Raw genomic sequence first — 22,379 nt, forward strand, 5'->3', positions numbered from 1 at the left:
CCTGAACAACAGTTGGCATTAATTGTAAAACAAGAATCATTTTTAAACTTTATCTCTAATTTTATAATTTTCTTAAACCATACAGCAATGTCCGACTTCATGAATAGGGTACTTACTAGTTTTGTAGCATAATGTTGGAGCATTTCCCCTCAGACATTTATTTAGAAAAAAGTGAGAAAAGTGAGAAGTATTTACCTATAATTATCATTAAATAAAATGTACAATGCAATACAATCCAATGCCTAATTGGATGAGAAGACTATTGAAATATGGCCTCTAAGCTCTCAGAGACAGGAGTGTAAGTTTCAGGCAGCATATCCCATTACAGAGATGATATCCTCCAGTGGCGCAGGTCTGCAGACCCCTGAGAGGAGAACTGGAGGACACAGCGCTCTTATGTTGGGACAACGCCACAAGGCAGGTAAAATTGATTTAGTTAGCATTAGTTGTCATTGTAATTCTCCTTGGTTTATTCACATGAGACTGCTCCTGTCTCATTTCTCTATTTTTTGTATGTCTCATCTACTGGCTTTCCTTTCATATTAATATTAAAAGCAGATTTAAGTAAGTGAAAGTAGATTTTTCCTATTTGTTACTAAATTATTTGTTTAGTAGTAAAAAAATAGAAGGAGAAGAAAAAGAGCTTTAAGTCACACCAAACTGCAGTGAAAATACTAACTATAATAAAAAAAAAAGATAAATACAGGTATGTACTTTTCAGGTATGAACTATTGATGCAGTTTTCCTAGTGAAGGCGGTCAAGCAAGAACATGACCTCTAAAACCGATAGTCCTCCACCTTATGAGGATGCTCTGCACCCCCCAAAGTATGGAAGCTACCCTCTCCAGCCACAGCAAGGCTCCCATATTCCACCGCCATCTTACAGCCCGAGCCCTGGAGTGTGCCCCAGCCTGCCTGGCTACTGGGGCCAGGAGGGGGTCTACCCACCAGCTGGGATGTGGGCAGCTCCTGGCTTCCCTCCATCTGGGGTGCCCATAACAGTACCGGCTCTGTCTGCCGGGGCGCCGGCATCAAACATAGGTCGGCTCGGATCATCTACTCCTGCGTTGTGTTGTTGACATTATTTATTAAGTATTTCATCTGATTCCTTGCAGGAGAAATGGATGATTTTCTAAGGACTCAGTGGGAAAGCACATCCATCCGACACGGCTTCATTAGAAAGGTAAAGACCTAACCTCTTCATTTTTCCTGCCAGAATGGTTTGCAAGGTTTTTTTTTGTTCCTGTTGCGTCATTTAAACACCATATTTGGGTTTTCTCCCGCACGTTTGGGCAGGTATACCTCATTCTGACAGCACAGCTTGCAGTCACCATTTCAGTTGTTGCCGTCTTCACATTTGTGTGAGTAGCCCGGTGAAGCATTCCAACTGTTCTCGTGTCTGTTTTCACCTGAGTGATCCTCTCCTGTCTGCATGTGTGCAGAGACCCAGTGAGGCTGTTTGTCATCAGATATCCTGGCATCTACTGGGCATCTTTGTAAGTTAATCAGATCCACAGAATTGTCATTACTGGTTATAAAACAATGATTTACAGGTATAATCGCAGTGTTTTTGTCTCTGTAGTGTGGTGTACTTCATTGTTTACTGCATACTTATCTGCTGCAAAGAGCCACGGTAGGCAAACCAAGAGCAAAGGTTAAAACATTGTTTTGATATTATTAATTGATGTGCACATATTCCTCTTTTTTGTGTTCAGGAGGCGTTTTCCATGGAATCTTGTGCTTCTGGGCGTATTTGTAAGTGGGAAGGAAATATGTAATGTGTAAAATACAGAAAAGATGTGAAAAACATGCTTCATCTCCCAGACTCTTGCCCTGTCCTACATGTGCGGGACGATATCGAGGTTTGTTCTTGAACACGCCTGGTCGTTTTACATTAGTTGCCCGTGTAATTTGTCATCACTTGTGTTTCCTTTTGCAGTTATTACGACACGAAGGCGGTGTTCCTGGCCATGGGGATAACGGCTTTAGTGTGCGTCGCTGTCACCGTCTTCTGCTTCCAAACCAAAGTGAGGGAATGAAACGGCTGCTCTGTCTGTAGCTTGTCAGGGGACGTCTGTTGTCAGTGGAAAAGAACCTCTTTGTCTCGTGTTGCAGGGCGGTACACAGTTGAAATATTCATGGCACTTGTGATCAGCAGCAAATGCAACGTTTTTGGTGCATCGACGGATGGAGGTCATGTTTTAGGGCCTCTCCGAATCTTAACTTCATTTTGATCCTGCGAATGACCTTTTCCCCGACACAGGTGGACTTCACCTCCTGTGGGGGCTTTCTGTGTATTGCCGCCGTGGTGCTGATGGTCATCGGGGTTGTCACTGCCATCGTCCTCTCCTTCCAATATGTAAGGACTTGCTGACCTGAGACTTTATCCTCCCCACTTGTTTCTCGGTGGGGGGTGGTGTATCTGTGTCACTGGGTTGTCATTAAAGGGCCTTTCTTATGTCACTCGACAGGTGCCCTGGCTACATATGCTCTATGCTGCAATCGGAGCCGTCGTCTATACTCTGGTGAGGCCACACAGGCATGACTACGAGGGCAGATTTTGAACACCAGGCAGTCAAACGCGAGTCATTAATGATCGTTTGCAGTGGAAACATGAAGTTTCGCCCACCCTAATCCTGTGTTGACAGCTTGCTCTTTGCAAAGCTCGGGAGCTTTAAATGAAAGTCGTGGAGCCGTGCAAAACAAAGGATCACGGACAGCTGCGTAAAGAACTCGTTAATCCTCTGAAGATCCTGAACAGGGTCGAAACACGATGTTCATTTCAATTAAAACATTGATCTTTCGTGGCATGCTTCAACTTTTGGAGTACGCCGACCCGTTGCCATGGATTTTTAAACACTTCAATTTGAGTTACGCCCTGATGTTTCCTTTTTATTCAAAATGGGGAGAAGAAAATAAACTTTTTTGCTTAACAGAGATCTGTTCTCTCCCCTTGTTAGTTTTTAGTCTACAACACCCAGCTTCTTATTGGAAACCGGGAACTGGCCATCAGTCCTGAGGAGTACGTCTACGGGGCGCTCTCCCTCTACATCGACATCGTTCACATCTTCCTCTTCATCCTTCAAGTCAGCGGAGCTGCAACAGATTGAACTGCGGTCTGAACACACAGCGTTCCATTACACAAAGAACACAGCACTTTTGAATGTGCACTCTGAGGACCAGATGTAATCTATTAAATCAACTATAACTTTATATATGACTTTTATATCAGCATAACATTCGCACTTGGATTTCTTTTGCAGCAGGGCAGTGATCCGCGCTCATCCCGACTCTATTGTGGGAACACTACAGCATTTTATTTCTGTATAGTTTATAGTTACTCAACATATTTTTTCAACTACCTTTTTTTCTTTAGTGAGATGTGCAAATCCAATTTCAGTGTGACTTCAGTCAACACACAAACAAATTAACAAATAGAAACGCTGTTAACAACTGTGTACGTTTAATTTTCTCTGTCATACAAAATACAGAGTTACATCAGAAGAAGATAACCGTTAGTCCCCAGGCTCTGCTGGTGGTAAGTGGGACTCAGATCTGTATTAAGGTATTATTGTTAAAATAATACCATCTTCTTAAAAAGACCACAGTCAAACACTGGCTTGTTCATTAAAAACTAGTTTGTTGTGCAGTTCCTACAGCAATATCTGTCAACCACTGGTGAACTCCTCCTTTTTATAGCTCTGGTAATTGTTATTGTGTTTACTAGGATAATTCAGTAGATCAGTGAGTAAAGGACACCCTACCCATTACAACAGCTGCATTCTGAGGTCATGGTTGCTAATTCGCTGTGGCACTCTTATGCTCTTGAGCATGGATTAATATTGTTCCCATCACCAAAATCCATTCCATAACCAATTCCCAGATTAGCCGTTTAGTTTTCATAGTTGAAGGTTCAAGGAGTCAGTCGCTTGGGATCACGTGGGAACATGGAGGTCTGGCGGACATTGTGAAGGCCCAGGTACAGCATGCAGACTCTCTCCAGGCCTGGGTGGGACAACAATATTTTTAGAAAAACCTGACGCTTCACTCAAGTACAGACTATTGAGCAAATGAATTTTTTATGCTCGACATAATAGAAATTGCTCACCAATGCCTCCACCGCCATGAGGGGGCGCTCCAAACCTGAAAGAGTCGATGTACGACTTGATCTTCTCGAGATCTGTGGGTTCAGAAAAATAATACATTACATTTAGAAAACCTTTTAAGAGTACAATTAGCTTCTCGTGGTTGTAATTCACAACAAATACCGGCAGAGGGAGACAACACAAATAAAAATCATCCATTGTGCCAAATCAGACCCCTCTTACCGATCTGGTGATGCATGGCCCTTTCAGTCAGCAGCTGGGGGTCGTGAACTCGCTGAGCTCCAGAGAGGATCTCCTCTCCCCTCATGAACATGTCATAAGAGTTGGAGTATTTCTGGTAGAAAAAGGGCATGTTACAAACCACAAAACCTCAAATTTAGAAACAAAGCTTTGAACAGATCCTCACAAATTTGTGATAGTAGCAATAGGGACGTATAAATAATGCGCCGGTTATTGATGCATTATTAATGGAAGTTACATTCAGTATAATTCTTGATGAGCACTCTGCTGCAGAGTCTTTTCTGTTCCCTATAGAAGTTCATCCTCATGGCCACAACCAGAACTATTAGCAAAGCTCTTTCTTATGTTACATCTATGTGTGATTGAAAAGAATTTACCATGTTGTTTGGATCAGGCATTGTGTAGAAAGGTCGAACAGCCAGCGGATATTTATCCAGAACATAGAAGTCGGTATCGTACTGCAAAAACAAAGACAAAAATGTCAGAGACATCCAGACAGTCAATAATCTCAGCAGTAATGAAAATTTTTTATTTGAGTTGTTTCGCTATTTTCCACAAGTACACATCTAGATGCTTCTGTGTAAATAAAGACGGCAAAACAGAAAAAAAGCATCTTAGACTGTGACCTTGATGGAGTAGACAGTGCATCGTGTATTGTTTATGAAGACTTTAAATCTTTATATGTGACTTCTTTATAACCCCGACATGCTTTGCACAGCCAGTGCTCGACTCGCTAAACAAATATGACAGAACTCTACCTTCTCCTTGACCAGGCGGCCGAGCAGCTTTTCATTTGGTGTACTGTTGAAGTAGAACAAAGAAGTTTGTGTTTTAGTTACTGTAAATCATCTCATTTTATTCTCATGGTTCCTAAAACAGATCAGTAATGCTCTTTAAATACTTTTCAGGGAGAAAAGGGAAAAAAAAAAAAAAAAAAAAAAAAAGAAATCACACAAATTCCAGTTTCACTTCCTGTATTTCCTTTTTAAGCTAAATGAAAGCTCTGACAGCATGAGTGGGATTTGAAACATGGCCTGATCCCGACCTGAGATCCTCCTCGTCACCCATTTCCACTCCGGCCTCGCGCAGCATAGCAACGCCCTCGGTGTACTCCAGCCTCAGCGTGGGCTCCAGAAATTTGAAAGGCTCGCTGGGGAACTGCTTGTTGACAGTCTGGATCTCTGTCTGGAAGCTGATGCAGACAAACACACAGTAAGAAAGTCTCAGGGTCCAGGTTAAAAGGTCAACCCTGCAATTCCTATACTCAGTTAATTTGTGAGGAATACTTTGGTTTGTTAACGCTTTCCTATGGATTCATGCAACATTTAATTTAAAAAGTTGACCTTATGGCCAATAAACCAACTGCGAACAGTCCAAAGGCGCATTAATGAAGGCAGTTTCTACTGTAGTTAAAGAAATCCCAAACAAAGCCTCAAAACCACAGTCTCAGAATTTGCTGAGACAAAAGGGGCGCAGTGTATGCAAATGATTTACGTTCAAAATGTCATGAGGATCAAATCTCTTGGTGCTGGAAGTAAAGAGGAACAAAGTCACAATCTGAAACCTACCAACAAAAGTTCCACTTAAAGACATGCAAGCAACCGCTGCCTCCCACACAGCCCTGAACACATGATACTACCTTGGGAAAAAACAGCCTTGTTTTCTTAACACCCTGTACCCTCTGCCTCCATGAATATAGCAGCAAACTGTTGATACCTTAAAGAGTTGAAAACAGAGGCTGAATCTTAATACACATATGCTAAAAGTTGGCCCTTTAAAATTGATAATATAAGCATTCTCATCCAGGATTTACCCTCCACCAGGACCAGGCTTTAACAGCATCTCGTGTGAAATGACTCAACTTGGGCCTTTTTAACAGAAGTTGCACCACTAGGAGGCAATAAAGACACATCTTTGCCAGCAGCTGATGTCAGTATTTTTTAAGAATTATACTGTCAAAATCAAACTTTTGCATTTTGAAAGACCACAATAAGGTGAAAGACTGGCCGTGTATTCTGAGTCAGATCCACTGTCTAATCCATCATCTTACTTGTCTCTCAGCCCCTTGAAGATCTGCACCATGGTATCGGTGATGGAGTCGATCACCTCGTGGTAGTGGTAGTTGAAGGCCATCTCAATATCCAGACCCACAAACTCAGTCAAGTGGCGGTGGGTGTTGGAGTCTTCTGCCCTGAAAACTAAATGATGCAGGTTCCATATTAAAAGGAGCAGAAAATGCACAAAAACAAATGCACGGAACACAATCTTTAGAGAAATTACCATCAATATGCACGCAACCGTGTTCCTACATCGTTTTGTTAAAACTGAGAAAAGCTGTTAGCCGAGTATTGATTCTCTGACACACCAAATCAGAGGTGGTTGTATGAAGACCTAACAATATAATAAAGGTTCATATCACTTGGCTAAGAATCAATTGTGGCCAAACTGATGAATTATTGCTCCGTTCTTCAAACCGACAGCTTAAGTATGCGCCACACATGCACACAAATAGGTGATTGAGGATGTGTAGAGGTGAATTTAGTGGAAATTAGGCCCCGCAACTACACAATAACAGTTATTTTTGCTTTGCAGCCACATACAGATTTACTCTGCTGTTGGACTCCAAAACTGACATCTGCTCCTCTGAGCTGCCTTGTTCTGACGTTTGGTTGTTTCCCGGTGGAACTCTGACAGGTTTCGAATGGTTGCACTCCATCTGTGGGCAAATTTGCTTCAGGCACTGGGATTTTGTCTCCACAGCTAAACCTTCCCTTTGGCTGAAATGGCCCAAGTGTGAGAGTAAACACCGCAGTGCTTCGGCAATGGTCTGGACAGGGAAAGAACTTACTCAGGTCTCATTTGTACCGATGGTGGCAGTGTTTGATCACTTAGATGAGCTGCAGGTTTTCTTAAATCGTTCACGATGCCATAAAGCCTATAAAAAGTCCCACTGTGCTCCAACAGACTACACTCTATGGCTTTTCTGAAAATAGGGTCTCCTTAATCTAACTGCAACTGGGGCCTGTTTAAAACCGGTCTCCTCATTAATCAGCGTATTTAAACTTTACCACACTCTTGACAGTCATTTCTATTACACCAAGCTGAATATGTGGAGGAACTCACCTGGTCCCACACAGAAGACCTTCTCAAAGTCAGCACAAATGCACATCTGCTTGTACAGCTGTGGAGACTGGGCCAGGTAGGCGCTGGTTTTGAAGTAAGACACAGTGAAGACATTCGCTCCACCTTCACTGGCAGCTGTGATTGGACACAAACAACTGTTAGACAAATGTAGTTCTCTCCGATGTTGAATGCCTAAAATGACCATTATTTGCACCATAAATTATCTGTTCATTTTGGAGGGAACAACAAATCACTCGTGACATTTAGCAGCTTGACTGCTGATGCTGTGTTTTTTCCTGGTATGATGTTCCTAATCTAACTGACACAACAAGCGTTACATAAGACATCTGTAGTTCCCCATTTAATAGACGTCATGGGACATGTCTCACTCGGTGTCACAGTAAAGTGGTTCACACTGTATACAGTGCGTGTACTACTATGGGTGTTATCAAACAGGAAGCTGTGGTTTCTGCATAAAGACCAAGAATTGATTCGCGAGTGCCGCCAAAATAAAAGCGCGGCACTTTTGAATTCTTTGTGGTGAGCTTGGGCCCGTGTGATTGGCTGGATTAAAGGTGGAAGGAAAAGGAGATGGGAAGGGACATTTGTGTTTAAGACAACAAAGCCTGTCATTATGGCAACCTGAACTCGGGTAGTATGATGCAAATGCCTTAAAATAGAGGGTTTCACGATTCAGAATTATGTCTGGTCCATCTTTTATTTAAATCTTGTCAGCAGGTGTTTATCTCACACAAAACACACTAATCCAAAATGCACCAGATCAAAATAATCTCCATCATGAGCCACCTTTGCATTGTTAAAATAGCAGATTAAGAGCAGCTTGCTTTGTTGACTACAGTGACAAATCTTTCACTTCAAATCCACAACCACGTCTTTCTTCTTGTGTGAGATAAGGTATTTCCTGTCACGGATTAAAGGGCCAGGATCCAACACTGCTGCTGCGAGATAAAATTGATTTTCCAGGATTGTTTCTACAAGTCCACGGGTTCGTTTGTCGCGGTAAGTGGTGCTTAGCTGCTAAAGAAGTTAGCAGATGAAAACATTCCAGTGGCCTTAGAGGACAAGCATCAATACTTCAACTGAACTACCTCTTAATTTGAACTGTAGTCTAGCGAAAAACCTGACCAAGCATTTAACTGTGAGGTGACAAAGGGAGATCTAATAGCATTACTGATACATGAATTGGAAAATGATTCCTCGTGTGTTCATGGAAGGGCAGCTTCGGTGTCGCTGTGTGTTTACATCTGCACCTGATATGATTTTAGGTGTCTGGATTTCCACAAAGCCCTTGTTGGTGAGGGTGTCCCTGAAGAGCTGGCACACGCCCGACTGCAATCGGAAGACAGCCTGGCTGGTGGTCGTCTTCAAGAGGACACAAACGCACGCACAAAAATGGCACAATTACCACATTTGGCCTCCTCTATAGAATTTGTTACACAACAAAAATGAGGTGATAAAACAAAAGGCAGATTCCTGTCCTGAGAGAGGGTGTGCATTCAAAATCAACAACAGCCCAGATCATGTAAAGAACCCACTCATTAGAAATGCATGGAGGGAGAAAAAACTGGTCAAATGAATGTAGATATTAGTGTAAAGTCCCAAACTCCCCATGAGTGTAACAGTCGGGTTGTTTCAGGGAGTGTCTTCCTCTTTAGCTTTGACGTGACTCATCTGAAATCACCGCCGGATTTCTACAACTGAGCCTCAGTGTTGTCCAACCCAGGTTATTATACATCACAAAGACAGATTTTACTAAAAGCAGGTTTCAGTTCTCTCTTTCACCCTCATCTTGAGGTTTGGTTCTGGAATGATTGGACCTTGTCTGGGAAACACCACCACTGGCGCGTTGGAACACGTCAAGCAAAGCAAAACTTTGCAAACCAGTGAGAGGCTGATCTGAGCCTCACACCAACCAAAGAAACCAGTTATGGAAAGATAAGACTGTGAGTAGGTGGTAACAGTCAGCGCAGAGCTACGCGCCGCTTCCTCTAATGATGGAGGCTCAGGGTGGGGCCTCCAGACAGGCGGGTGCAAGTCTGAGGGAAACGTCAAGAAGAGAAGAAGCTGTTGTGGTGCATCCAGGTTTCAAACCGGGTTTTTGAATGAGTTCCTCCCTCAGCTTCAGTATGCTTTTTAGTAACTCATTGGGTTCTGCAAACAACGCCCAACTGAAATGGATATGAAATAGACTGAACTACCACTAACTATATCAAGTACAGACCTTTTGCCTGTCTGTGTGTGTGTTTGGGAGGGGGGTTGAGGAATTGTAATTCTTATTACATGGAACAAACAGTAGTCATTGTTGGACATCTCTCTAGTGTGGTAGATCGGGTCTGTGGATGTTACAGGTGCAGGTTCCACAAGTGCCAAATTATTATATGTGACATTTTATGGTTTCCTTTAGGAGCACCTGTGTGCTAGTGTGGGAACCATTTTATGGCTTCACTGGTCTCTAAAGTGCAGAGCTGATGACAGACCCCTGTACATGAGCTCAAAGGGCACTGCCTCACAAGAACAGGTGTTCTGAGGTTTGTGAGTGGGGTCTGTGCGTGTTGCTGTTGGTACTTTCCTGCCTGCTACCTCACACAAACACACAGGAGACATACATCAAAACAATGAGACGCTCTGCGGTTCGGTCTCGACTGCTGCCTGTGTCGCAGAAGAGAAGGGGCTGGCACTGCATTTAAAAAGCTAATGCATAAAAGCTGTCACTGTCAAAATGCTGAGGTTTTAGGTAAATGCGCTACACTGCTGATATAAATATGTCACTGGTTCCTTTCAGACATCTGAAAGGGTCTTTTTTTAATAGTTCCAGACAGTTACAAAAGCCTCAGGTGACAAATATTTTATTCAGGCAACGTGTCAGAATCCTACACCAGAAGGAACGGAATCGAACCGTTAATATAGACCAACATCCAACTGTTGGTGAACTTTTGGTTACATCAGACGCTCTGCAGAATATGTTGAACTATGTGAGCAACCTACCCTGAGATCGATCACCCTGTTGTCCAGCCTGGTGTCCTGGTTGACAGTAGCTCTGCCTTCCTGAGGACAAACAAAAACACATCAGCCCCAAACCCTCCACTTGTGAAATATTCATCAGCCTAACCACTTTCCACACATGTCCACAGAGAATTTGCACTTTTTAAACTGACTTTTTCCAGTCCGCTATCAGCATGGATAATTCTCCTTACAGGTAGGAAAAACATCTCTACTTCTACAAAGGATACCCGCTTCATCATCCCCCATGACCAACTAAGGTGTCCCTACATGAGGAGCCAACCTCTGTCTGTGCAATTTACCTCAGTGTTCTGTATAAAAAGTGGAATGTGGACTGTCCTGTGATGCCAACTTTATATGTGTGTGTGAGACCCACAACTGGGAGCAGCTCACAGCAAGTGTATACAAATTAATTCACTTTGGAAGGTCTTATCCCACACGCCTTTGTAGCAGCTGCTACCTGCTATTATGCAGGTAATGGGGGGGGGATCCAACAATGAGAAAAATGTTGCATTGAAAAAGGAACTGTTGGTTCCAAGGTCACACGTGTCGGGCTTCCTCAGAGGACTCACTGGGCTTTGAGCTAATGGTCTGCGTATCAACATCCTGCTCCAAACAGCCCCACACACAGGTACAAAAGGTTAGACAGGCAGACAGTGAGATAGATGGGGCTGTTAAGGCCTGTTTCTCTCAGGAGAGCAGGTACCTCTACAAGTGTGTGTGACTGACATGTTAAATCCCCACAGAAAACAGCGAGGATGCCGCCGCAGCTGCACAGCCTGATTTTCTGGACAAACATCTGCCAACAGATATTATTTTCCGATGAAATCTATACCTTTGCTTGTAAATGTTTAAACGATAACAAATAAAAAAGAGCTTGTAAGAGGAGTAATTCGTTTGCCACGTTCGTAAAGTAGGCCGATGCAACAGGTTAACTGCTTAGCCATTACTAGAATCCTCCATGATTAATAACTGTTAATGATCAGCTAAATGGTGAGTGGGGGGGAGGGAATAATGATTTCCTAAATGAGCCCGATTCAACCTTGATGCACAAATCTTCTTAATTGGAATTCAGGGAGCTCCATAAACCCTGGCTGCCGGCCCTTACAAGCAGCACGTCGGAAATGTGGCTTGCATGGAAATGGTGGAGTCAAATGAGGTGACGTTCCTCCCTGAATGCCTGACGAGTCACTGAGCTCTTGTGCTTGTTTGTATCAGCCCGGTCTCATTATCTGATCCGAGTGTGTCGAAAAACACCAGTGTTTGTTGTCCTTGTTGACAATGTCATTACCAGAGCAAACAACAACGGCGGTTCATGGCAGGACTCGCTAGAACTGAAAAAATCCAACAAGCTGATGAATTGAAGAATAATTATCCATCAGGTTGTCACCGCGTATTTGAACTCATTTAGGCGTGTCACAAGTCTTCACTGTCATCAGCTCATTTTCAGCCATAACAAAACCCCCATTAATCATGTACCTACTGGAACTAATGTGGGTTTAATGTGATCTTTGGAGCTGTGTGGAACTGAAAACAATGAGATTAGTCTTGGATGTCAGTCAATAATAGGAGTAACCCAAAATGTGGGTGAGGATCATTAAAAAATAAAATAAAAAAAGGTTGCCACCCATAACCTCTCACCTCTTCCCCCTCCGTATCAGGCCTGACGGCATCGTCCAACTGCAGGGGGAGACGAGGCTCTGCCTGACTGACAACAAAAATCTGAAAGGAAAAACAAAACAGGGCATTAACATTCAGATGGTGGAAACGCACTAATAGCTGTCTTAGATCTTCGGGCACGTTGACCACATGCAGATTTGAGATGTGCAAAGAAAGAACGCTGCATGTTCATTAACATTGTCAGACATCACACCATCAACACAGTTATGGCTCTCCCAGGAGCTAATGATCATGTGCTGATAAGGGCAGAGCCAAACTCTGTGTGGGTATTTACATATTTTCCTGGCATTTCTGGTGTGTCCTCACCTGCTTCACTGATATGAATCAGATTTAGCAGACGCCATGTACCATTTGAGCTCCCAGGCATCACTTTATAGATTTTTTATTTATTAAAAAAATGTATTTATGTTCCTGCTGGTCTTGCTGTGTGTTTAATAACTGCAGAGAAAAAGGAATCCTCACCCTCTCAATGTGGAGCTCCACATCCTGCTGGGAGCAGCTCTCGATCTTCTGTTCTACTTTCCTCACCGACGCCTCCACGTCGACGATGCTCTCCTTGGTGATGCTGCGAGACAGTTGGCAGGGTAGTGAGTAAACAGATCTCACTTGGATAACGCAATCATCTGCGTGGGAGGGCCAGAAAAAGATTCCATTAAACAGTGAGTGACATTTGCAGACGGACGGTTTGACTTAGATTGCCGTGGTTTAGTGGGCGCAGCATGGAAATGGGTAGCCGTTTAGTTCAAGTTGTGGGTGGACTGCATTTATTTTCCAAATTTGAAGAGATCTTTAAAGTAAAACAGACACTAATGCAGTTTTTCCACCAAAGGGGCCCTCAGCTGTGATTAAACTCTTTTGGCATTAGGAGGTTGCTTTACACAACCGCAACCTCTGCAGCGAAGTTGGTGTTAAATTGTGTGATGTAAAAACAACATCATTAGCATATCCAGTCAAAAGTTATGGCCTGTTTAATTTAGCCACATTGTTATATGATTAATCTGTGCTGTGTAAAAATTACATACAGGATTTGGTGGGATTTCAGGGCCCTGATTTCAATCCCATTTTGGCATGTTTAGCATGTTTAGAGCCATCTTAGTGTGCAGAGCCAAGTCTAAGCAGGAAGACATCACTCAGTGTCAAATAGTGATTTGACAATGCCAATAAGTCTCATTAATTGTAGCTTCAGGGCAGAAAAACACATGTATATACACATAATGGAGAGGATTAGTTTTGTTTAAAGCTGCTCTGTGGAAACTTAGCTATTATCTACTTCCGATTCTTCCCTTTTTGTTTTTAAACCATGGGACATCATGGTGTACCCCAGACTGATGCTAAGCACTGTTGCCATGTTGCCTTTTAAGAAAACCAGTGGCAGTCCTTCACGCTGCTGATTAAAAGGCAGTAATGGTTGAAAGGTTGGTCATCACAGCCATGTGAAAACTACAGCTAAGGTCATTTCTTCCTACTGGAGATCAGTTAGATAAATAAATCCCAGCTTTAATAGAGTCTGCTGGACAAGTTGGAGCTCTGTGGTGACAAACACCACAGGAAACAGACCAACAACCCAGCTCAGGGGTTGACATGTCACGTAGGGATGAAAAACACACTTTAGAGGACAAGGAGGATAAAAACTGTTGCCTTACAACATTGATTACATGTAAAAATAGAGCCTGATTCTTGTATTTTATGGTCCCAACAAGTAGGTGACACCTAAGGCTGGCAGCTGATTTTTAAAAATAAACAAAAAATAAAAAATCTATTCTTTCAGTCAGCATCAAATCTGAGACACAGTTAACTTTTTGCTTTTCACATCACGTTCTGGAATCCTTTATTGAGCAAAATGACTTTTTTCCTAAACCTGTAATGTGTTCATGAAATGGCTCTGCAGTCAGACAAACATCAGGATACATACTATGATTATTTTCAAGGGTCTTAATCAGCAATTCTTTAATGAACACCGACTCAGTGTGGTGATGAAGTGCTGAATAAAACCAACAGACTTTACAGTACACAACAATCAGACATGATTATTACAGGATTGGAGGCCAAAAGCTTTACACTATGCACTTCAGAGTGATGCAGCTCCTTCAGCTAAATAAAAGCTGAAGCGTCTCAAGAACACTTAATTAAATCGTGAGGTGGAGAAGAGAATGGTTTGGGTATAGAACGTGCGGGACGATGATACACCGGCAGTCTAATCAGCGCCTCAGCATGATTACGAGGGGATTTACGTGTAATCCTGGCTCTTGCTCACGCCTGTCAATCATCACGCCAGAGTATGCGAGGTCAGCCACAGAAGGGAGTAAAGCCACTTGTAACAGGCTTTTGTGAAACTATGCTGCTGCAGGCCTCTTGGTGAGATATGCTTATCCGTCTAGCCTTGCTTCTCTCAACACTTTCACTCGCTGCGATGTCAGGTGGTGACACGTTGCACAACAATCCAACTGCCCGACCACAGCATTGCGGCACCATCCACAAGTTTCAAAAATATATTGAAATGTGAGCGAAACACAATATCCTGTGATATTTCTTCAATCATTTGAAAAACACTGGAGCTGCGCTTTGGGCAGACTGTGTCAGGATCAGTGTGTGTGTGTGTGTGTGTGTGTGTGTGTGTGTGTGTGTGTGTGTGTGTGTGTGTGTGTGTGTGTGTGTGTGTGTGTGTGTGTGTGCGTGTGTGTGTGTGAGTGTGTGCGTATCATCATTCTGCAGGGGTCTGAACAGTGACCCTGGCCTCATTACAAACGGGTTTTCTCTGAACAGTTCAGCAGACAACAGCGTGGTGCTGAGAGGATCGGATGATCTTATTTATTAATAAACAGATCATTTAAACTGATGTGGCTTCAGCATGAAACTGGTGCAGTTTCCTGTGAGCCTGTTACAGCCACTTAGTGGGAGGCCTGATTTAAATGCAGATGAAACCTCTTCCTTGCCTGATATCTCTGAGGTCTTCTCATCTTATGTACTGTCAAGTGAAGTCATAAATCAATATCAATATAGGAAATGAAATGTCAATAACTCTTCTGTGTATCACAGCTACAAACTGAGGATTAGATGTCAGTCATCATTCCAGTTTCCATCTCACAGACCTCCAGTTGGTCTGCTGATGCTCTTAACTAATGCCACTAACTGCCCCCCCTCCCCACTGATATGATCTACTGTATCTACCATCTCGACAGGAACTGCTCCATTAAACCACTGGTGTATCCAACCCCATTAACTGCCAGCTTTTGTTGTCAAATGAAAGACGACTGATTCCCTCCACCTCCACTCTGCCTCAGAATGTGTGACTATTAGGGCCCAGGATTTTCCCACCATTGTTCGCGCCCTCTCCAACAGGAAGAGCAGTCTCGGCACTCACTTCGCGGCAAACTTGACCATCTGCTTGCTGGCACGATCTCCCACTGCGACCAGAGCTTGCACGTTGAACTGCTGTTGACGCAGGACCAAGAAACACTGCTTCCCTGAAAACACAAACAACAGATTGAGGCAGGCTGTTAAGAGTGCTGCAGTTACTCCTCAGCAGGCATGCCGCAGCAGAAACGGCGCTTTCTTTGCAGAAACGTATGCTGCCTCAGTAAAAGCTCTGCGTCTTCCACAGGTACAGGTGAAGCATCGAACAACAGTGAATGGAGTGTTCTCTTTGAAGCACACTGTGTGAAGATTGCTACCTTCCTAACAAACACGCACCTACGAAGAGTGTCAACGTTAAACTAAATAAACAGCAGGACTGTAGACAGTCAGACCACCCAGGGATCTTTGATGTTTGCTGGCTGTGAGAAAGGAAAAAAAGGGGGGGGTGCAATGATTTCAAAATCCCACCAGCAGATGCATCGCCTTCCAAAGCAAATCAGGATGTTATTCTGCTCACACGGACATCCTTACAGCGATCAGAGAGAATGAAGACATGTCTAGTAGGGAAGTAACTATAAAGGTTATCGCCAAAGGAAATTGCTATGAAAATACACATGAGTTATTTTACACCCCCCCAAAATGTACAATTTAAACCGAGGCCGAAAACAGACCTTATCCTAATGCATAACAAACAAATATACTTAGTTTATTTTTTGTAGTTTATAGCTATTCTAGGTCACACTCACAGTATATTAATAAGTGTTATTACATATATATTTGTAAGTTATTGGACCTCATAGTGTAGCAGAGTAGAGGTTCAACAGAAAACATCCGTAAACATGTTTTAAGCTGTCTGATCAGCCTGTAGAGTGATGTCATGACATAAAGGTCATGGGAAAAGTGAGTCAAAGACTCAGGCTAAAGCTTTGTCTCAGTCAGAGAATAGCAGCGATGCCCAGGGCAGATGTGTCAGATGTGTCACAAATACACTGAGGATTAGCACTGGGGTCATCTCATCTCCGTCGCTTCCACTAAAAAAAGCTGCTCAAAGCTGGAATCTGAATTGATGTGAGGTGTGGACTCACCTTTTGCTCTGCTGGTGTGGACTCGGGCACGCAGCCAGATCAGCTGGTCAGCTTTCTCAGGAGTCAGGTCTTGGACGCGCACCAACACCCTTTCTGCCTCACACACAAAGAGAGTAAAACTTCAAAACGGCTTCCCCAACCCTTACATACCCCCATGGGCAAAATGTGAATGCATGTGCAGCCATACAATAACCTACTCAGATTACAGACAAGCCTAATAAATAAGACACATTAGAGTCCTGCCAAAGAGCTGTCCAGCTCACCCATGCTCTGAAAACTGTATGACAAATTGACTCTAGTTTCACCACTGTCACTCACACAGACACTTTTTCTTTACTATCAATGTGCAGAAGACAGCCATGCAAGGCAGAAGGACAGAGGCCTTCAGGCGGAGGGCCCCACATGAAAGCCCTAACCCAGCCATCCCCCCCTATCCCATCCCAACGGCTGAGGCTGGAACACAGATGAAGGAGGCGCCACTTTGTTGGAGCTAAAAGACCGATCAGACAGAGAGACGACCTCAACAGGTCTGAGGGCCATCTCAGATGTCCTTTGCCCCATAATAAGTTTTTATCTGTTTAATGCCTGCAAATGTGCCAAGAGTAGCGCGACAGAGAGAAAATGAGGCAGACAATCTGAAGTCTGTTTTACTGTTGTGGTAACTTCTCAATAACAGGAAGCCAGAAGAACAGTGTGGCTTGAGTAACCTCAGTATCAACGCTGATCGTGCCGACATTAAAATCACTGTTTGTTTGATTGTGGAACAGGTGCATAAGCAAAATATAAAGAATTTTAAATAAGTACTGCCAGAAAGCTCTTAGTTTATATACATATAATTCAATCGTTCACATTTTTATAACAGATATTCTATCTCTGATATTTGGATTTGAAATCTAGACTGTGTGCCTCATGTATTTGTTTTCCACACCTCTTTGACACTGAATGGATGAATGCCTCAATTTGATAAATGAGGACATTTGTTAGAATAATTCCTCTAAATTTCTATTCCAACTATCACTCTTACCACATTTACTCATACCCACCTAATTTTTCTTGTGACTGGAACATGGGTAACATGCCATATCGGTCCTTGGCAAAGTCCTGAAAGAATTAAAGAGTGACATGTAATTTCACCAGACTGCTAAATAACTACAAAAGAACTTCCTGTTTTTATCCTAGCCGGCGCTTATGATTAGCTTCAAAGTAATGAGACTACCACAGACAGCATGGCTTATCGTGATGTCAGAAGGAAGTTGCTGAACATCAGAGAAAGATCTCAGCGCGCATGTAGTTAGCATGCAAACTGTAGCAAAGGTGTGATAACACAGTGAGAATCAAGGAAAGTGAAAAAAAGAAGAGTGAAGAAGATGTGTGATCTGGGAGGTACTTACATCTTCTTCTGTGCCCTGCTGCTCTGTGGCCTGAAAAAAAAAAGCCAGCTGAGTTTTAAAATGCAATATTAGGAAATAACGAGTGTTATGTTAAATTTAAAACATTAAAAATATTTAAAACAGAACAACTGCAAATCGTTGCCTCATCAATCATGTCGATTGTGTTTTCAGCTGGAGCCATCGCAATAGAATCTTAACACTGAATGAAATTAATAAATCATATCTCAGATGCTGCCTTGGATTCCTAGAAAGCACGCACGGCTCTGACGGATCACAGACAATGAGTAATGACAGGAGAAGATATTGCTTTGAAACAGACAGAGTAAGTGGGCAGATTCTTTATCTCTGCACTGACTTCTAGGCAAATGACTCCCACAATGCAATGAGGTTTGGTCTTGGCAAAGTGACTCCTCCATTTTCCCTGTAAATTGATAGCGGAGCGTAGAAAGGTTGGTGCCGGTGAACTGAATTGAAATCAGCCAGCCTTGGTATAAGACAGCCAGATAATAGACGACATCAAACAAAACTGAAGCTTCCAAACAACAGCAGAGCCACAATTACACACAAAGAACAGAGTAGATGTAGCTTGTATAGCAATCCAAATATGCACGAAAAGCCTTCAGCAGAGATTCACCTACTTCTTCCATGAACCACGTTTCCAATACGATGAAAATTAAATTAAAACAAATCTTCCAAGGATTTCATGTAAAGACCTATTTAAATGGGATATTTTTGTATTCACAAAGTGTTTAAAAAAAAAAAAAAAATCTCTTCCCTTTTTTGCATTAAAGGAGATCCGACGAAGCGGTTGTGGAGGAAAACCCAATAAATCACATTAGGCTCTCTCACAACTCCAGCCGGGTCAAAAGGATTTTCCTAAGCGATGTCTGCTGCTCCACAAAGCAGTGATTCCCATGGCTCCACGCTAGGTTTGGCAAAGATGCTCCCAAGTGCAATAAATAGCACACGGAGTAGTCAGGAAAGCTTGAGGAAAACATGCAACTGAACTATGATGCTAAACTGATATCAGGCATTATCTCCATTAATATCTGTCAGATTAATACAAATATTTAGTTTATCTCTTAAAACGTGTGTTCGTACAACGATGTAGAACTGAGACAAACCTCAGGGGCCTTGCTGACAATGCTGGATCGTATAAAAACCTTCAAAGGTAGAAGTGAAGCCCGGTTGGTATTTTTAAGACCCACAGCTGACGACACAGATACCGATAAAGACCTAATGTGATACAATGAATTAAACCTGCCGGTATCAGAAGGAAAATATGCTTTCACAAACTAGTCAAAACCTTTGGTGTGTCTGGCATTGGAATGCAGATGCCACCAATTCCATCACTGAAATATGCCTTAAAGGGACACAGGAACGTGGCAATTTGAGAAGAAATACTTTAACACCAAAACCCTGAAGGAGAAGAACACAGTGTGAATATTCTGTTGCTATGTGAAGATGGTTGGGAAGGAATAAAAGTAATTTGTCTGACAATTGGGTAAAAAAAAGAGCCATTATTATTTAAGACCATAGGCGAGTGTGGCCACACGTACTCTGGTCTCAAGCAACATGTTATGCAGTCGGTGTAAAGGAAAACAGAGCTTTGTTTGGTGGATGTAAACAAAACCAAAATGACAGGAATACTTGAACAATGGATAGTCTCCTGCACTGTGGGTAAGTGCCCTCCTAGACTCACAATGCCCAACAGCTCTGCACAGTGAAGCCCTAACAGCTGTTACGAGGGGTCGACGGATGTGAATCAAAAAGAAGAAAAGCCCACTGACCAATTTGGCCTGTTTCTCAGCCTTCTTTGCAGCTTTCTCCGCTTCCTTCTGCTGTTTCTTCAGACCTTTCTTTGACTGAGCCTGCTCTGCCTCCGCTGCGCTGAAACAGGAAGAGGCACATAACATAAACATCTCAGTCAACTTCCACCTTCTATTTCTCCCGCATCCCATGAGGAAGTTGTTGACCGCCTGGGAAAATTAATTTGGAGCTGCCGTGACCTCCAGCTTTTAAGTCTACACTTTTAATTTCATTGTTATTTTAGACAAAACACTGGTGGCCGGTGTGAACAGTTTGCTTCGTGCAGGAGTGCACCTGCATGCGAGACCAGTAAGACACACACTGGCATTAAGACCACTGTCTCTCTACACTTTTAAATCCAGTATTGAACTTGTGTTCAGAGATAAGGTGATTAAGATAACATTTTCCATTGTGTGTGTTTGCTGAATAAGGCTGCCACTTAACACAACACGAATGCTGATCATCCTGTGGCATCTGCCTATAGGAGAAAGACGGCACACAGATCAGATATGTGTATACTTCATTGCTAATGTCATGTGTTGGTCATCAAGGAGAACTTTAGATTTTTAAATACTGCAAAATTCAACACGCATGTTACAAAAATATGTTATGAAAAAAGAACATAGATCATACAGGTAATGATGAAAAGGAATGGAAACAAGGGCTTACACACAAGAGTTCTGTTCTATTTATGACAACAGTTCTCAATATCTTGAGAAAATGGAGCAATAAAGGCCGAGATATAGCTTGGATGAGATTAGATGAAGTGTTTAGTTGAGCAGGTCAAAGCTGTCTCAAGCTGACGGAAGTCGCTGCGCAACATGTCAGCTGTTTGAGTTTAGTCACAGGAAATAACAAAGACCAAAGGCCGACTTTAAATAGCAATAACAGCTATCTTTGTGTTGCTTAATGTTTTGCTTTATTTAATTATTTATACATTAAAAAATAAATGTGGCACTGAATCATTTTGAGCGCTTGAACACTTTGAGCGTTCTCTGAGTCTGTTTAACCTGATTTCACGATCGGACGGTAATAGAAGCCGATTTTCTGTGTTTGAAGCAAACATGCAAAATACTGTAACTCGCATTTCATGAGATCACATGCTTAAGTTCATAACCAACAGATCATTAAACATTCACAGTTAATCATAAAACTCTCATCAGTGAATCATACATACTATAATAAAAAAAAGTCCAAAAAGTGAACTCATAAAAAAGCATCCATTTTAGATCAGATGTAAGAATAAGTATAGATGCGTTAATGGAGCTTTTGAGGCGTATTAATATAAGGCATACCAAGAAAACCAAAATTGATGGTCTCTCTTTTATGAATGAGATAACTATTGGAGAAGTATTTATCATGAGCTACAAAATGCGTAAGACTATAATCGACACATCTAACATGTGGGAATTATAATAAAGCTTAAAGCAGTGCAACCTCTCAATGTTGGTTTGAACATGAGGAGCTGCACTATAACCCCACTCATTCCTTGTGTGCTGGAGTTACAGAATTTAAAAGTACATTTCCAGTGGGGGGAAAGTGAAAGCAAGATTTGACAGGTTTGGGACAAGGGGCAACTTCTGTTCATCTTATATATACATATACACACATTTCTATTTTCGTGGACGTATGACACAAAAAATGAGGGACATAAACCAGGAACCTACCATAGTACTCCATCAAGTACCTTATGCTAGGATAATAATACAGCACTACTAATTACAAGTTATACTATAATGTTCATTGCAATCAAAAGTGCAGATTTTGCAGCAGTTTGTGGTGTGTTATTACTAAAAATACTTTTTTGACATGTACAAAACTTTGTGTTGTCATTTTTTCAGATGATGCAATCTGCTGAACGTTGGGGTAATGCAAGCTAATTGCTAGACAAAACGGCAAACATGCAAGAAAAATGTAAGAGAGAAGCATGCAACACGTATTTTCTCCATTATTCTTACCCTTTAACTTCGTCTTTAGTCATGTTGGGCTGTATTTTTAATGAAGGAAAAAGAATTAAATGACTGAGTGACAGAGAGAAGAACTACACCAGCTGTTCACGTCGTGGGCAAGAACAGGAAGGAAGGACCGATTTTGACGGGGCATAAAATACCGCAGTGTAGTTCATCCGGCAAGAAACAAACTGACAATTTAGAGTTCCTACTTTGGAAAGAGTCCGTGTACGTTCAACCTACATGTTTATGCCAGATTAGAGTAGAACAGGCTTTTTTGTTTACATCATAGTAATAGTCTTGGAAACTGAGCGTATACCCTGTATGGTACAGTATTGATTAATGGTAAAATTTAAGATACCACACATTGCTTTTAATGTTTGGCTTTTCCAGTCTCCACAACACTGCCTCGACTATTTTGCTTAAAATGCATTGTTAATTCTTCATTTGTGTGTTGTGTATATACTATGTTTTCTAGTTTATGTCTAGTCTGTATTCCTTACTCTTGAGCTGTTGCAATGCATTAAACTGTGTCTATGGTGCTGGTGCTCTATTTGACATTTCTGACTTTCCTTTTGTTTGAAATATATATTTTTTTTAAATGCTAAAAGATTTTAATGC

At 42.2% G+C, this 22,379-nt stretch overlaps 2 protein-coding genes across 3 annotated transcripts; one reads left to right on the forward strand and one right to left on the reverse strand.

Annotated features, from left to right (window-relative positions):
* The first annotated feature begins 139 nt into the window (after positions 1–139).
* LOC101066695 (protein lifeguard 3-like) lies at positions 140–3,175 on the forward strand. 2 transcript variants are annotated; one of them, XM_003962076.3, is made up of 12 exons: positions 140–421; positions 722–1,041; positions 1,116–1,183; positions 1,297–1,361; positions 1,443–1,496; positions 1,583–1,633; positions 1,716–1,755; positions 1,825–1,862; positions 1,940–2,027; positions 2,264–2,359; positions 2,472–2,525; positions 2,961–3,175. In XM_003962076.3, the coding sequence occupies exons 2-12, from the start codon at positions 771–773 to the stop codon at positions 3,108–3,110; spliced, it is 975 nt and encodes a 324-aa protein (XP_003962125.1). In that variant the 5' UTR covers positions 140–421; positions 722–770; the 3' UTR covers positions 3,111–3,175. The 2 variants fall into 2 exon arrangements, with proteins under 2 accessions (XP_003962125.1, XP_029697887.1); XM_029842027.1 differs by lacking the exon at positions 1,825–1,862 and having other exon boundaries at positions 2,961–3,165.
* Positions 3,176–3,439: 264 nt separating this feature from the next.
* dars1 (aspartyl-tRNA synthetase 1) lies at positions 3,440–21,915 on the reverse strand. Its single transcript, XM_003962053.3, has 18 exons — positions 21,768–21,915; positions 19,791–19,890; positions 18,001–18,030; positions 17,653–17,710; positions 16,610–16,702; positions 15,532–15,634; positions 12,633–12,735; positions 12,132–12,212; positions 10,476–10,535; positions 8,741–8,852; positions 7,470–7,604; positions 6,397–6,544; positions 5,392–5,538; positions 5,105–5,147; positions 4,724–4,804; positions 4,329–4,440; positions 4,109–4,180; positions 3,440–4,005 (listed from the first exon to the last, which is right to left on the reverse strand). The coding sequence occupies exons 1-18, from the start codon at positions 21,788–21,790 to the stop codon at positions 3,914–3,916; spliced, it is 1,593 nt and encodes a 530-aa protein (XP_003962102.1). The 5' UTR covers positions 21,791–21,915; the 3' UTR covers positions 3,440–3,913.
* Between the last annotated feature and the right edge of the window lie 464 nt (positions 21,916–22,379).

Source organism: Takifugu rubripes, chromosome 1, assembly GCF_901000725.2.
Source record: "Takifugu rubripes chromosome 1, fTakRub1.2, whole genome shotgun sequence".
In the NCBI taxonomy this organism is placed as follows: Eukaryota; Metazoa; Chordata; class Actinopteri; order Tetraodontiformes; family Tetraodontidae; genus Takifugu; species Takifugu rubripes.